This window comes from Typha latifolia, chromosome 10, assembly GCF_019914945.1.
Source record: "Typha latifolia isolate L0001 chromosome 10, TyphaL0001v2, whole genome shotgun sequence".
Classification (NCBI taxonomy): domain Eukaryota; kingdom Viridiplantae; phylum Streptophyta; class Magnoliopsida; order Poales; family Typhaceae; genus Typha; species Typha latifolia.
This window is the reverse complement of record NC_133095.1, coordinates 11,371,383-11,386,389: the sequence shown is the minus strand read 5'-3', so window position 1 is coordinate 11,386,389 and position 15,007 is coordinate 11,371,383. Positions and strand designations below refer to the sequence as shown.

Sequence of the window (15,007 nt, the reverse complement as noted above, 5' to 3'; positions counted from 1 at the left end):
TTTTTTCAAGTATAAAATAATAATTGATAAATATAAAAAATATTAGATAAAAGATGAGAGAAGGGAGAAGTACGTAATATAATAAGATAAATTATTATTTACTTGCTATAAGGAGATCTATATCAAAATAAATTTTTTCTTATTCTACAAGTGAACGTTACTAAAATAAATTGCAACTATTCGAGGGTTAGAAAATTTAAGAATATATTTAATAATAATACATTAAAATTATATATTTGTTGATAAACAATTATTCGAATCCAAATCTATATCGGTATCCAAATTCTTCTTCGAGTTAAATTTATACAATCTGTATTTGGATCCGGATTAAGAATTCCTATTCGCATTCAAATCTGAATCCGAGCAGGAATAAATTTACCAACCATATCTTATGCTTTTGGACCAAGTAATTATCCAATCAGCCTCTAGGCTTACGAGATGGATTTTTTTTCCCCACAACTAGAAAGTCGAAAGTCGAAAGAAGCTGCATTTTTTTGTTATTAAAACAAGCTGCTTAGACCACGATGCCCAGCTGTCCGAACATTGCATTTACACCCCCACGCACTGATTTGAGTTTTCCACGTCTTGCTAGAAAATGTTTCTTAAAAGTGCTGCATAATACATGCATACATGTATATATATATATATATATATATATATATATATATATATATATATATATATATATATATATATGTTTTCGATGTATAGATGCATAACGAACGTTTCTTCTCGTGCTGCTTTGGCCATTATCATGCATCCTGACTTGCTCAAAGCAGCACGAGAAGGGAATACAGGTACATTTAATAAACTTTTTCCAAAAGCGCAAGACCAGGCAGTCGTCGACGTTGATGTTCCTGACGGCCATGCTCATCAAAAAATCAGCATCTCGGAACGTACCACAGGGGGTAACACAGTTCTCCATATAGCCGCTATCCATGGACACTTGAAGCTCGCAAACTTTATCTACGCTGAAGCAAGCTCCCTCCTGGATGTTCACAATGCGGGAGGCGAGACGCCGCTGCACTGCGCTGCAAGGGCTGGGCATCACCAAATAGTCACTTCTTTCATAGAAAAGGTCGAAGAAGTCAGAGTACTAGAGATGCTGAGAGCAAGGAATTGTGATGGGGAGACTGCATTACATTTGGCGGCCCGAAATGGCCACGTACAGGTTGCAAAAAATTTGATAACAGCTGATCGCCGACTGGCGAATATGGTGGACAACGATGGTTCAGCTGGTCGCGGACTGGCGAATATGGTGGACAACGATGGTTCAGCTGGTCGCGAACTGGCGAATATGGTGGACAACGATGGTTCAGCTGGTCGCGAACTGGCGAATATGGTGGACAAAGATGGTTCAGCTGGTCGCGGACTGGCGAATATGGTGGACAAAGATGGTTCAGCTGGTCGCGGACTGGCGAATATGGTGGACAACGATGGTTCAGCTGGTCGCGAACTGGCGAATATGGTGGACAACGATGGTTCAGCTGGTCGCGAACTGGCGAATATGGTGGACAACGATGGTTCAGCTGGTCGCGAACTGGCGAATATGGTGGACAAAGATGGTTCAGCTGGTCGCGGACTGGCGAATATGGTGGACAACGATGGTTCAGCTGGTCACGAACTGGCGAATATGGTGGACAACGATGGTTCAGCTGGTCGCGAACTGGCGAATATGGTGGACAATGATGGTATATCTCCGCTTTATTTGGCCGCCATGATAGGATCGCTTCCTCTTCTACAAGTCATACTTCCATCATCTTCTACAGAAACGGCATCTTATGCCGGTCCAAGAGGACAAACGGCTTTGCATGCTGCTGCCTTATGCCAAAACTCAGGTAAGAAACATTTCACTTTTCAATTAATTCATTGTTCAGTGTTCAAACTCAGCAGCATTCCTTATCTATAACATCATTTATTTGGAAATCTATATATGGCTTCACATTTGCTACTGTTCTTATACTGTAAGCATGCATCGATTATGTATAAATGGTCAGCGCATAACAATAAAGATCACTGAAACATTCCAAAAAGAAACATTTACCTGTCTGAAGATATATAACAGAGGATATTATGCATATGTAAATGGATTCTCAAGAAAATTCTTGTGGCAACCCTTCAGTTGGTAGAGATATATAAATCCTTTCTTAGGATGTATACAGTGCGTAATAATGTTTCAACGGCACAGAGTGAAAGTTTATTAACTAAAAGATAGGGAAGAATAAATTTTAACTACTTGCGGTTAGGCCAACATTTAAAGTGACTCGTTTAACTTTTATTTGTGTACTTAACCTCCTTATAATTCTAATCTATCTCAAAACCGTTAATTTTTATATACAAAATTAATAGTGAAGAAAATATTTTCACTATTTATCTTTATATCATCTTTTTCTGAAAGATTTTCAATGTTCAAAATATAAAAGTGAAAAGGATCGAGGTGAAAGAAGCATACAACAACAAAAAAAATTATACAAAAATTTTGTTACAAAACAGAAAGAGTATTTTAATATTTTATATCAAAATTAATGTCATAGAAAGTTGCAACTTGCACATAAGTTAAAACTATAAGAGGATTAAGTGACACAAATAAAAAACTCTGGAGAAAATCTTTTAAGTTTTGGCCTAACCAATAGATTATATTTTCCCCTAAAAGATATCAAGTTGAATAAGATAAAGACTGACCTGGCATTAATTTCTACTGCTAATCTGATTGTGCCTTCTTAGTTCTGCAGTATTTTATTTACACAATTGGAAGCTGTTCAAATTGTTGGCCATTATTGTAATTTCCTTAAGATTAGAAATGTGTATATATTGGAATAAATTATCATTATGTTACCTAGTGAGTGTATATTAGTAGAATTCTGAGGAGAGGCAGTTGCTATTCACTTGGCAAAGGCACGAAACTTTCAAATCAACTAAGATAGTGAAAAAGAAGTAGTAGTTCTGAGAAGAAGCTGTATGCACTCATGAATTTGTAATTAAGTGATATGGTGGTCTTCATTATCTGATAGCATATATGACACTTCATCAACAGAAATTGCCGAAAAACTTCTGAAGTGGAACCCAACGCTCGCAAAACATCTTGATAATTCTAAAAGCACTCCTCTTCACTATGCAGCGTCAGCTGGAAATGCTAAAATTGTTGAACTACTACTGTTGAAAGACATTTCTCTGGCATACATGGCAGACTCATCTGGCTTATTTCCTGTGCATGTTGCTTCTATCAAGGGCGAAGTTAGTGTAATTAAGAAGCTCATCAATCAGTGTCCTGATTCGGATGAATTGCTTGATTCCACAGGAAAGAATCTGCTTCATACTGCTGTGGAACACAAAAATGGTGCAATAGTCCAACATGTCTGCAAAAGATCAGAGTTTGTGAAATTGATGAATGCTAGGGATCATGAAGGGTGGCTTGTGGAATTGATGAATGCTAGGGATCATGAAGGGAATACACCTCTACATCTGGCAGTAAGAACAGGAGATGAATTCATTGTTAGTCTACTGGTGCAGAACAAGAGAGTAAATTCAAGTATCATGAACAAGAGGGGCCTAACACCTCTAGATCTTTCCTTCATTGAGTTTGAAGAGAGTGGTCTCAGTTATTTTATGGTAAGCCTTCTTCATACTATTCATTTCTTAATTTTAATCTCTAATATATGTTATAGTTCATCACCTACAGATCACGTATAGTAACTCACCTTGAAGTTGGGTGAAAGATACTAGTAAAAGTATTACTCATTCTTTTTTGGTCGGATATATTAAATAAGTAAAGGAAATTGTAAAACTTTCCACAAAATAACATGTGCCATGAAATATTAAGCCTCTGGTGGCACAAATAACATTGAATTAGATGTCAGGAGAATGTTTGAAACATCATATCGTCAAATTTCGGAGCTCCAAGTGTTGAATTAGAGTAGGAGGGCGTTTTTGTTAAAAAAAAGTGAAAATACAGAACTAGAAGAAAACAGGATGAAATTATCCTAATTTTTGTTTTCAGTTTTTTATATCTTACTCTCTCTCTTTTTTCCCCCCTAGAAACCATCATATTGGATTCTTTGGTGCTTGGCATGGCTTGGAGCTATTGAAAGTCCTGGTGGGATGGACCATTTTCTACGCGAGAAAATCACCCCTGTGGATTTAAAGAAGGAATCAGAAAAACTTGCGCAATTGAACCGAGGCTTAGCTATCGTCTCAGTAGTTATTGCTACCGTGACATTTGCGGCAGCTTTCACCTTGCCTGGGGGTTTTAAAGCTGATGGCACACCAACTCTAGCGAACAGATACATGTTCAAGGCATTTGTTATCGCAGACACCTTCGCATTTATCTTCTCCACATATTCCACATATCTGACCACTTTTGGCGGGTCAAATTTGGTGCCTCTCAAGTTACAACATCTCTATTTTGTTTACTCTTCCGTTTTGTTGCTGATGGCAAGCAAAAGTTTGGTGGCAGCACTTGCATTTGGTATATATCTGGTGCTGGCTCCTGTTAGCCATTTCACTGGCATTTTTGTTTGCGTGATCACTTCTACCTCAATACTTTTTCTCGGCACTCCTGATACTATCCGTCTACTGAATCTTGCGAAAACAATGACGAGAAGATTAGGATGGAAAGGATTGTTCAAAACCTGTGTGCCTAAGTATGTCAAGAATTGGTGGAAGTCCAACTATCTAGAAGTTATATTTCAAACGACACTGGGTGGTTCATTGATTTATCTCTTCATCTTTCTATTAGCATTACCAGGGAAAAACAAAATAATGGGCTAGTGATGCGAACATCACCAAAAAGGTCACACTAGCATGTGTATCAGCGCAGGAGACGCCGACAACTTATGATCCCTCCATGCGGGATTTGATCTTGAATATTCTTTTATTATGCATTTGTTCATTTCTGTTGTTAGAGTTGTATTTGCTTACTTATGGTGTTTAGGGTTAATTGTATTTACTTTTTTTATAGTTGTGTCAAATGTTATTTGCTTATTGTGATTGTAAGAGCAATATGTAGACCAACTTTTTACCCGGTTAGCATTAATGAAAATTTTGAGATTTGCCTTCTTAGTGATATTTGAGTGTGAATGGTTTAGTTTGAGGGTGGAGATTAGGGGTGGCAAAAATTAATATGACCTAATAACCCGACACAATAATTCGCTCGAGTTTGGATTTAGTCTAATCAGGTTCAGGCCATAAATGGGCTAATCCACCTAACCCGATTAATAATCAAGTCGTGTTCAGGTTTATACCATAGATCCGTATTGACCTGTTTAAGAATACAGGTCCGATCGGATTGAGTCTAGTTAACCTGCCAACCCAATACTATATAAATATTAAACTTCTAACCCTACGCCTCACATTCTCACTCTCACATATTCAGCCGCTTCCCACCCTCTTTAAAAGCCCAAAACCTTCTTCATCAAAGCCACTGCCGCCCTCATCAACTGCCACCCCGATCTCCTCTCTCCCTGATGATCTCCTCCTTGAGTGCCTTGGTAGGGTCTCGTTGAGCTCGCTCCTTTCCCTGACTTCTTCCACCTCCGTTGCCTTCGTGGTTGCCTTCGCTGATCCATTCACGCTGTCTCCATCTCTGATATTGCCATCCTCACCTCCGCCACCTCCCCTTGCCTCTATGACACGTGGACTAGCCACATCTCTTCCCACTCTCTGACCCTCTTCCCCATAAAAAGTTCGTCGTTGCTGCGATAGCCATCAAGATCTACATCACTGGTGATTCCTCTGGCACCTCTATCATTGAGGAGTATGATCCCTCTGTGAATGAATGGAAGTTCATCGCAGGAATTGAAACTAAAATTTACGTAAACTTATACGATTGGGTGTGGATTTGTGTTGAATTGAATCTATGGTTGAGTACTTAGAATTATTATTTTTGTTTTTATAAATTTTGAGTTAAAAATATATTATTTTGTTTGTATAATAAACTATTTATATAAGATAAATCAATAAACGTTGATTTTTATACAAGGTAAAAATTATTATGTTATTTATGTCGTATCATGTTAATATAACTCATTTATTAATTGGGTCACATGGATCATATCGTGTTACCTGTCTAATAAACGAATCGTATTCGTGTCTATCAAATGTAACCCGTTTAATAATTGAATTATTTTTTATCCATGTGACCTGAATCCATTTATTAAATGGGTCACACGGGTCACTTTGGGCTGACGAGCAGGCTTCCAAGTCGAGCGGACAGGTGGGCTTTCGAGCCGAGCAATAGGCAGCCCGTGCCGCCCATTGTCAATTCTGGCTTTGGCCGAGCTAGGCCGGGTATGGGTAGGTTGACCGTATACACCTTTTTTTTTTTCCTTCTCATTTTGACCTTCACCATCTCGGCTCCTCCATCCTGCAGCCGCCGCTGGTTTTATCTACTTCCCCACGGTTTCTACTGCCAACCCCCAATCGAAGTCGCCGCGACCTCATCGCTTTGCTCTCCCTGCAATCGCCATAGCCATCCCCCATGGTCGCCATCGTCTCCATCACCGACACCATCACCATTGTGTTCCTCGACATCACCACAACTGATGTCAATGCCATCATCGACTTCCCCTCCCTCCCCGCGATCATTGCGCTCCTTGATCCGAAGCCCTCGATGCCTCCCTCGCTAACATTGTTGCCGTTGGTTATCTCCTCTTCACCAGTCTCTATCTTCTTCCCTAACGACCACTGCCTCTCGATCATCGACCTTTCGAGCTCGAACTCTGAGCGGGGCATCCCCTCCACCTCGTCGGAAGCCTTCCAGCCTCATTGAGCCATCGACCCCTCCACCTAAATCACTCTAGTCTCTCGTTCTCTCCACTCTCCAGCCGCCTCATCCAAATTTCCAAAAGGGCAAAAAGAACTCGCCGCGCCTCCTCTCTCTCCAATCTCTCCGGCCGCCGTCTGCCTCTTGCGCGGTGCCTCCCGCTTAGTCTCCACCTGCCGTCTGCCCCGACTCCCGAGCAGCTGTACTGTGTAGTGCTTACCGGCCGTCGAATCTCTCCAACCGCCTCCGTCCGCGGTGCCTCCCACCTCCGTCTCCGCCTGTCGTCTGTCCCGAGAGTTCGCCGGCGGATCTCCTCACCATCTGCGCTTAGCCCCTCACCCTCGTCGGATCGCTTCTCCTTCTGCCCTAACCCTCACCGCTGCTGCCTGCCTACTGTAGCCCTCACCGTAGCCGCTGCCTGCCGAGCCTTCATCACCGTCGCCGCTGCCGCTGCCACTGCCTGCCTGCCGCCTTCACCGCCGCCGCTGAAGTTAAGATGGAGCATATGCCATTGAAGTTAAGGAGGCCTTCAATGAGCAGATGTGTGAGCTTCCATGTTGCCTGCATTTTCTGTTATCTCGACACATTATATTCTCATACTGACTGAAGCCATAATATAGTGACTACTGAAAGTTTCAATCCCTCTAATACTTTACAAAAAAAATTTAGGAGTTCACCATATTTCAGCTAAATTTGTGTTGGATCTTCTGATTTGCGATTATAATTTTGTGATGTTTATTCTGTTTCTTAATGTTGTCTGCAGGAACTGATGATAATTTTCCACCACCACATCAGAACAGGGGCACAAGAGGAGGACATATAACTGGAAATGGAAAAGCTATTGTTCGTGGTATTTCATACCCCAGGGTACAGAATGATATGGAGATCCAAGTCCATCGACTTGAGCAAGAAGCATACAAGTCTGATGCCATTACTTGGTATACATCCCGCATTATCTGAGCCAAATACTTTTGCTGTACATTCTTTTTATTTCTTTTTCTATTGTTAATCATAAGTTGGCTTCCTCTAATTTCTTCAGGAGAAGGAAGGTCTAATAACTGAACTTAGAAAGGAGCTGAGAGTATCTGATCAGGAACATAGGAAGTTATTAAGCAGGGTCAATGCCGATGACATTATTCGTAGTATAAGGTTTCTTTTATTCAATAAATTAACCTAAGTCCAACTGCATAACATTGTCAATTCAGAAGAAGTCCCCTCAATTTTTATTTTTATCTAGATTGTTAATTTAACTTATCAGGGAGTGGAGACAGGCAGGTGGGACTCAAACTGCTTTGATTAATAATGCTCAAACCATACATGATCCTATACCAAGTCCGACCATGTCAGCTTCTCGCAAGAGGCAAAGAACATCTCAGTCTATACCTCCTTTGGATGTGGCATCACTTGCCATGCACTCCCAACCGCTTTCTGCTTCAATGCAGCCATCATCATCGACTTCAAAAGAGGGGAGCTCCACCAGGAACAAGTTGGAAAAACCCTAAATCAGTAAGTCAATGATTAAAGTGAACAAATGTTCTCGTACATTTGTAGGTAAACTGCATCATGCATTTTATTTTCATTTTGTTTTTCTGATTGCTGTTCCTGTTGCTCTTTAGGGTCAAGTCTTGCCAGGTGGATCTTCAACAAAATCAATGCAGTATCCTTCTGCTGGTCCCGCTGTGAGTAGAGGTTCTGGTGCTCTTGCTGCAATTGGATTTGCTGAGCCATAATCATATAATTCATTCATTAGGCGTAAAGTCATGACAAGGTGGCCTGATGACAATAACTTTTACGAGGCTGTAATAACATATTACAATCCGACAGAGGTGCGTCTGGTTGTTCTATTGTTCAACTTCTGCCTGTGGCAGTAGGTGACAGACAATTTTATTCTTTTAGAATTTTTATAAATCAAACCCCTACATTTTACTTATTTTATGATTCGTAACTCCCTCTTTAAAAATTTTATAGTCCGATTCCTGATGTTATTTTGACTAACTAACTAACGAAGATTAAATTACTAAAATATTTTCATCATTCTTTCTCATTTTTTATATTCCTTTACGATTTTTCTGATATACTTATTTCACCGTGGCTGCCACCATCTTTTCTCATATTCCTCTCTCCCCTTCAACCTTCTATCATTATTATTTTTATTTTTTTTGGAAGAAAAAAAGAGGATGAAGAAGACAAGATAATCTAAGTATTTATGAATTATTTTATATATTATGGTGAAATATTTTTTTTCTAGTACCGTAATCCGGAGTGTTAAATAAAAAAAAATTAAGTTACAAAATTATCACACCAAATGAGACACATGAGTGGGTCAATCTCAAAGGGGTAAACTTTTTTCTCTCGTGTGCATGAGATAATTTATTTCAGACATTTTTTCTATTGTTGCCTGTTTTGTCCAGCTTTGGTCAACTCTTATCTACTTAGCAACCAAAAAAAATCGATCGTTAAAGCCAGACAGCAATATTTTCTCTTATTTATTTCTGTATATCATTTATGTCTTTACGATATTATCAGAGAGTCAGTAACAATACTTGGTTGGACACTAAGGCTTACCCCTTTCATCCAAGAAGTTGTGAGCTCTAGTCATTAAAATAAATTTTTTTTAGTAACGAAAGGCTATGTGCATCTTCCCTCACCACCCTCAAAGTAGAAGCCTTGTGAAGGGACTTTGTTTTTAGTAAAAGGTTCTGTCTGCATATCCCGAACTAATTTCCAGCCTCAGCACATTTTCTCTGAGCAGTTCTTGTCTTTCTTTTCTGGATGTTGGTCTAGAATTTCTAGTTATTTATGTAGGTGACCTTCCACATTAGATCATCAGATTACTGATGTTTATCCTTAAACGCTTTCCGTATCTGACACAAATCTGACAACTGTCCAGCGTCTACTTGTGTTTCATATAGTAAGCTACTTGGTTGCAGATTTCACCTGAAGATATATGATGGGAGGGTGAGTACCCCAGTATCAATCATCAGTCAGGCCGTGGTATACCAGTACGAGGAATTATGAAAACAACAGATAATGGCAGTGCACTCCCTATTCAGCAAGGGGAAGAGGATCCCTTAAGAATCAGGCCAAGAAAGATTTACCGCACTTGCAAAATGGCATTGGGAAGAAGAATATCAGCGACGTCGAAATACTTCACACTGAAACTCTCATAAAAGAGGTTTGTTCTACGGAAACATTGTATATGTTGAATAAGAGGTTCCGTGGGAAAGCAGCCCTTAGTTGGGTTTTCCCCTATAATTCTATATGACCTTCTAAACCCTTTATTTGACATTATAAAAAATTTGGACTCAATGACTAACGCAAGTAAAGTTATAGAATCCGGTGAATGCCCAAATGTATAAATTTAAAACCGGTGAATGCTCAATGACTAATGCAGGTGAATTTTTTCTCTCTATTTTATATTTTAGTTATTTATGTTCGTTTAGACAGAATCGTGATCTTTAGACAATAAAATGGAGAGCTTAATGTTAGTATTTGCTTATTTCAAATTATTTGTAATTTATAATGGATTGTAAACTTTAAATTTTATTCTAATTGTCATGAGATTGTTGTATTTGAGAGTTGGAACTAAAACTTGTTGTATGGATTTGTTAAACTTTGTTCTAAACTTTGTTCCATATAATTTGTTGGGCTTAAGAGTTGAAACTTTGTCCTAAACTCCAAACTTTATTATATGGATTTTTGTTATAGCAAATTATTAGAATTTTATTTTTGATGTTGAATGAGTTTTGAGTTGGAAATATATTATTTTGTTTGTATAATACACCATTTAATAGTTGTAACTTTGTTCTAAACTCCATTCTATAGACTTTTGTTATGGTGAATTATTAGGATTGTAATTTTGATGTTGTATAAGTTTTGAGTTGGAAATAGGTTATTTTGTTTGTATAATACACCATTTATATAAAATAAATAAGTAAATATTAAATTTTATATATGATTTATATTAAACGGGTTAGACATGTTAACGCGACCCGTTTAAATATACCGGTTAGATAGGTCGTGTTAACATGTCGGGTTAACACGACTCGTTTAAATATACCGGTTAGATAGGTCGTGTTAACGTGTCGGGTTAATACGACCCGTTTAAATATACAAGTTAGACGAGTCGTGTTAACGTGTTGGATTAACATGACCCATTTAAGTATATGGGTTAAATGAGTCATGTTATCGTGTTGTGTTAACCCGATTCATTCATTAAACAGGTCGGCGGGTCGGATCGTGTTTCTATCTACTAAATAATACCAATTTATTAATTGGGTCGTGTTCATGTCAAGATAAAGTTGACCCAATCCGAATCTGACCTGACTTAAATTCGCTTAACTCGACTTGATTGTCACCTCTAACTATGGCATTTGCTGCAGCTTTCACCATGCCTGGCTGGGGTTTACGGAGATGATAGCACACCAACTCTAAGGAGATAAGCCGTAATGTTGTTGCTTCATGGATTTTTATCTTCATCTCTGTTAGCATTAATTTAGTAATAATTTAATTTTATGGAACTATATATAGTTGTTTCAGAAACCAGGGGAACTCTTGAAATGGCTTGTAATAGGACTATTTTTTTGGTAGGTACTTTCTTAGCTTTCATGTACTTATGATACTATGTTCTATTAATTATTAGGGTTAATTATGTTGACACCCTCCGAACTATATCCGGTTTTGATCGAGACTCCTAAACTTTTTTTAGGTTACAATATCACCCATAAATTTTGGGGCAAAGTGAAACGGGTAATAGCAGTGATGGAAAACGCGTAATGACTAACTATATCCCAAATTAATATATCACAATATTATTAATTTTAAAAAATAAATTAAAATAATAAACCATCTTCTTTCTCCCGTCTCCTAACTTACTCTCTTCTCTCTTCCATGGCCTCTCGTCCCACGCAGCTCGGCAGCGGACTCCTGTCCCACATGGCTCGATAGCGGAGCTTGCCACGACCTCCCTTTTCCACGCGGCGCGGCAGCGAGCTCGCTGCGGCCTCCTCGTTCCCACGCGGCGCGGCAAGGAGCTTGCCGCAACCTCCCCTTTCCACGCAGCGCGGCAGTGAGCTCGCTGTGGCCTCACCGTCCCACGCGGTGCGGTAACTCGAGGAAGGAGAGAATATAAGCGTGGGAAGGAAGGAAGGAGGGAAGGAGGGAGGGAGAGAACAGGATGGTGACAGTGACGAGTGGAGGAAGAAGATTGAAGATAATAACAAAAAAAAATAATTTTTTTATTAGAATCCTTTTTATCCTAATTTAATTAATGGGTTGTGTAAAGATTATGAGGGCATTTAGGTCATTTAGAATTAATTACGTTTGATATAACTATCAAGGATGGTCGTGTCGGTGGGCATGCCTCGTGCCGATCGGCACTTGTCGTGCCAGTAGAGGCACGGCACTTGGCACGGGGTGTGCTAGTGGCACACCCCCGTGCCGAGCCGAGCCGTGCCGGTCATATGCCAATGTAGAGACATTTTTAAAAAAAAAATTCTATTTCCATCAATCTTTATCAAATCAACTTTACTTATTTTCTTAACAAACATGATATGACATCTGGAACCTATTATTTTTTTTACTTTTTCTTATTTCCATCAATTAACTTTTGTTATTTGTTATGTTTGAAATGACAATTTATTTGTTATTTTTTAAAATTAGAATGACAACTCATTTGCCAGACCTAGACAACTATAAAATTGAATTTATGAGAGACAGAAGAAAGAAAATGGACAATCTCAAGCTCAATATGATTACAGTCAAATGAGGGAAGGACTTGAGTCTATAGGTAGCAGGACATCAGAAGAGGTATGCCCACAGGATGATATGAGTTTATCATCAATACCATCATATCAATCACACTCACCAGAGCCACAACACCCTTATTATACTCTATATCCACAATCTGCATAGGCTTATGATGTGCCTATGCCGGTGCCAGTCGTTCCTGTGCATATTCAATATTCATATCATATCATCGAAGAATTAAAAAATTCTTATTTGCATGAAGACTATGTGAGACGTTATAATGAGCAATATTATCGGAGGATGAGTTTTGAAGAATATCAACAGTATTTAACGCAACATTCTCGTGTTATTCTTGTGCCAGCAAATGAAGCCTTTGATCCTCCTCGTCATTCTACGTTCAGCTAGATATTAGTTTTAATTATTGAACTATTATCAATTATATATTAAATGATCAATTATGTATTGAATGTTAGTATGTGTTCAATTATATTATGGAGTATTCAATTATATTACGGAGTATTCAATCATATTATAGAGTGTTTAATCATTAATATTAATTTTAATGTATGTATTCAATCATATTATGTGTTAAATAATATTTATATTCAACTGTTGTTTTATTTTTAATAAAATATGTTATTTACAAAAATAATCTAAAGATAAAATATTGTAATGTAGATTTTAAATTTTAATACATATATTTAGACAAAAAAAATTAAAAATTGGCATACCAAAGACCAAAAAATATCTTAAAAAATTTATTAAAAATATTATAAATGTGTGCTACTGGCACGAGGGGGGCGTGCCAAGGCGTGCCGCTCGACACGCCCCGTGCCGACCGGCACGTGCCACTGGCATGGCCATCACCGATAACTGTCATATAAGCTGACTTACCCAATTTTTCTGACGGTATACTAACGGAATAGTGACATTAAAATTTTTAGGGTGTTTACGAGTGACATTATAACCTAAAAAAATTTAGGGGGTCTATGTGAAAATCAGGTATAGTTTAGGAGTAATTAATCCTAATTATTATAGGTAATGGTCGAATTATCGTATACTCTTCTCCTTGATGTGGAAAAAATAACTGGGTGTTAGCCTCAAAACCATAGAGTTTCCACTGGGTGGATCTTTGCATGTTCACGTGAAGCTGTAATTCTTTTTTCATGACAAACAAATAGGTAGAAACATATTCGAGGTAATTTTGGAGAAAAAAGTCGATCCCCTTCGGAAGGATTCAGAGAGGTTCACAGTTGAGGGGTAGATTGCCAACGCGCGGAGCGGTTAGGGTCGTGGGTACCTATGAATGTCATAACAAGATGTGAAGCTTGAAATTATATAATTGCTTACCAGAAGATGTAACACCACTAGAATGCCAAGCAAAGATTAAAATATGACATGCAAGACTACATGAAAACACAACAATCTAACGTGGAAAAACACCCATTATTAAATGAGGGTAAAAAAACAAAATCACAAATCTCTTCTTTGAGATCAAATTGAGCACTATAATGAACAATTGTTATAAAAAACTTATAACCCGACTGATGTTAACTTACTCGGAAATAATTTACTTGATTTCCCTCAATGCATCACTTACCATGCTTGGAACTCATCTTTGGTGACTCCTAAAATTGAAAGCATGTTTTTTATAACCTTTGAGGTAGAAGCAATGATAAATATAAGACCAAAACACTGAAAAATGTATGTTTTTCAAGTGATCAACCCAACGAATTTTTAGCTCCAGATGAGATCAAATTTGAAGAAAATACTAATGAACGATGAAGTTGTAAGAGATTAGATAAGCTCTCTAATTAATCTAAAATAATAGCAATCGAAGTTCAGCTAGTAAAGCATTAAATTCGTCATTTAAACATATATATTGTTTTTTATAGAAGCGGATTGTGTCAATAAATTCGTCATTTAATGTATTTATACTATGTAATATTTTATTTTTGAATGTGTTTATTTGTCTGTGAAAATCTTGTAGTAAACATTTAATTATTATTAAAATTATTAATAAATAAAAAATTAATAAGTTGTTATGCTTGATATGTCTTTAACCATTAAACTACTCCTAATGTGTATGATCCATTCCTGCAAGCATGTAAGATTGTTATTCTTATCTCATAACAAAAATATTGTATAGTTTATGAATGATATTATTAGTGTGGGCTCGTTATGTGATAAAAAAAGTATCTTAATTATATGTTGTTATGTTGATATGTATTTAATCATTATAACACTTCTAACGAACATTATCTATTCCTACCAGAATATAAGATTGTTAATACTTATCCCACAACAAAAATGTGGTATATTTTCTGAAAAAATAATATCTTTCGTATGAGATTTTTAATCGTTATGTTTGAGCACATAAGATTGTTATTAGGTATCCAGTACAAATTTTATATAGTTTCTCAAGATAAATAGTAAAAATCTTGGGATATTGTGGCCGTATTTTTGTGCTATTCACTATCTTTAAATTTGAAAATAATT

At 37.7% G+C, this 15,007-nt stretch overlaps 2 protein-coding genes across 4 annotated transcripts; both read left to right on the top strand.

Annotated features, from left to right (window-relative positions):
- The first annotated feature begins 1,514 nt into the window (after nucleotides 1–1,514).
- LOC140796567 (uncharacterized) lies at nucleotides 1,515–5,062 on the top strand. Of its 3 annotated transcripts, none has more exons than XM_073149617.1 (3): nucleotides 1,515–1,838; nucleotides 3,299–3,609; nucleotides 4,036–5,062. In XM_073149617.1, the coding sequence occupies exons 1-3, from the start codon at nucleotides 1,550–1,552 to the stop codon at nucleotides 4,765–4,767; spliced, it is 1,332 nt and encodes a 443-aa protein (XP_073005718.1). In that variant the 5' UTR covers nucleotides 1,515–1,549; the 3' UTR covers nucleotides 4,768–5,062. The 3 variants fall into 3 exon arrangements, with proteins under 3 accessions (XP_073005718.1, XP_073005717.1, XP_073005716.1); XM_073149616.1 differs by having other exon boundaries at nucleotides 3,119–3,609; XM_073149615.1 differs by having other exon boundaries at nucleotides 3,035–3,609.
- Nucleotides 5,063–7,375: 2,313 nt separating this feature from the next.
- On the top strand, nucleotides 7,376–8,690 carry LOC140796568 (protein EMSY-LIKE 3-like). Its single transcript, XM_073149618.1, is given in 5 exon segments — nucleotides 7,376–7,698; nucleotides 7,799–7,909; nucleotides 8,019–8,220; nucleotides 8,222–8,266; nucleotides 8,377–8,690. Coding segments are annotated over 5 exon segments (801 nt in total). The 5' UTR covers nucleotides 7,376–7,510; the 3' UTR covers nucleotides 8,632–8,690.
- Nucleotides 8,691–15,007: the final 6,317 nt, after the last annotated feature.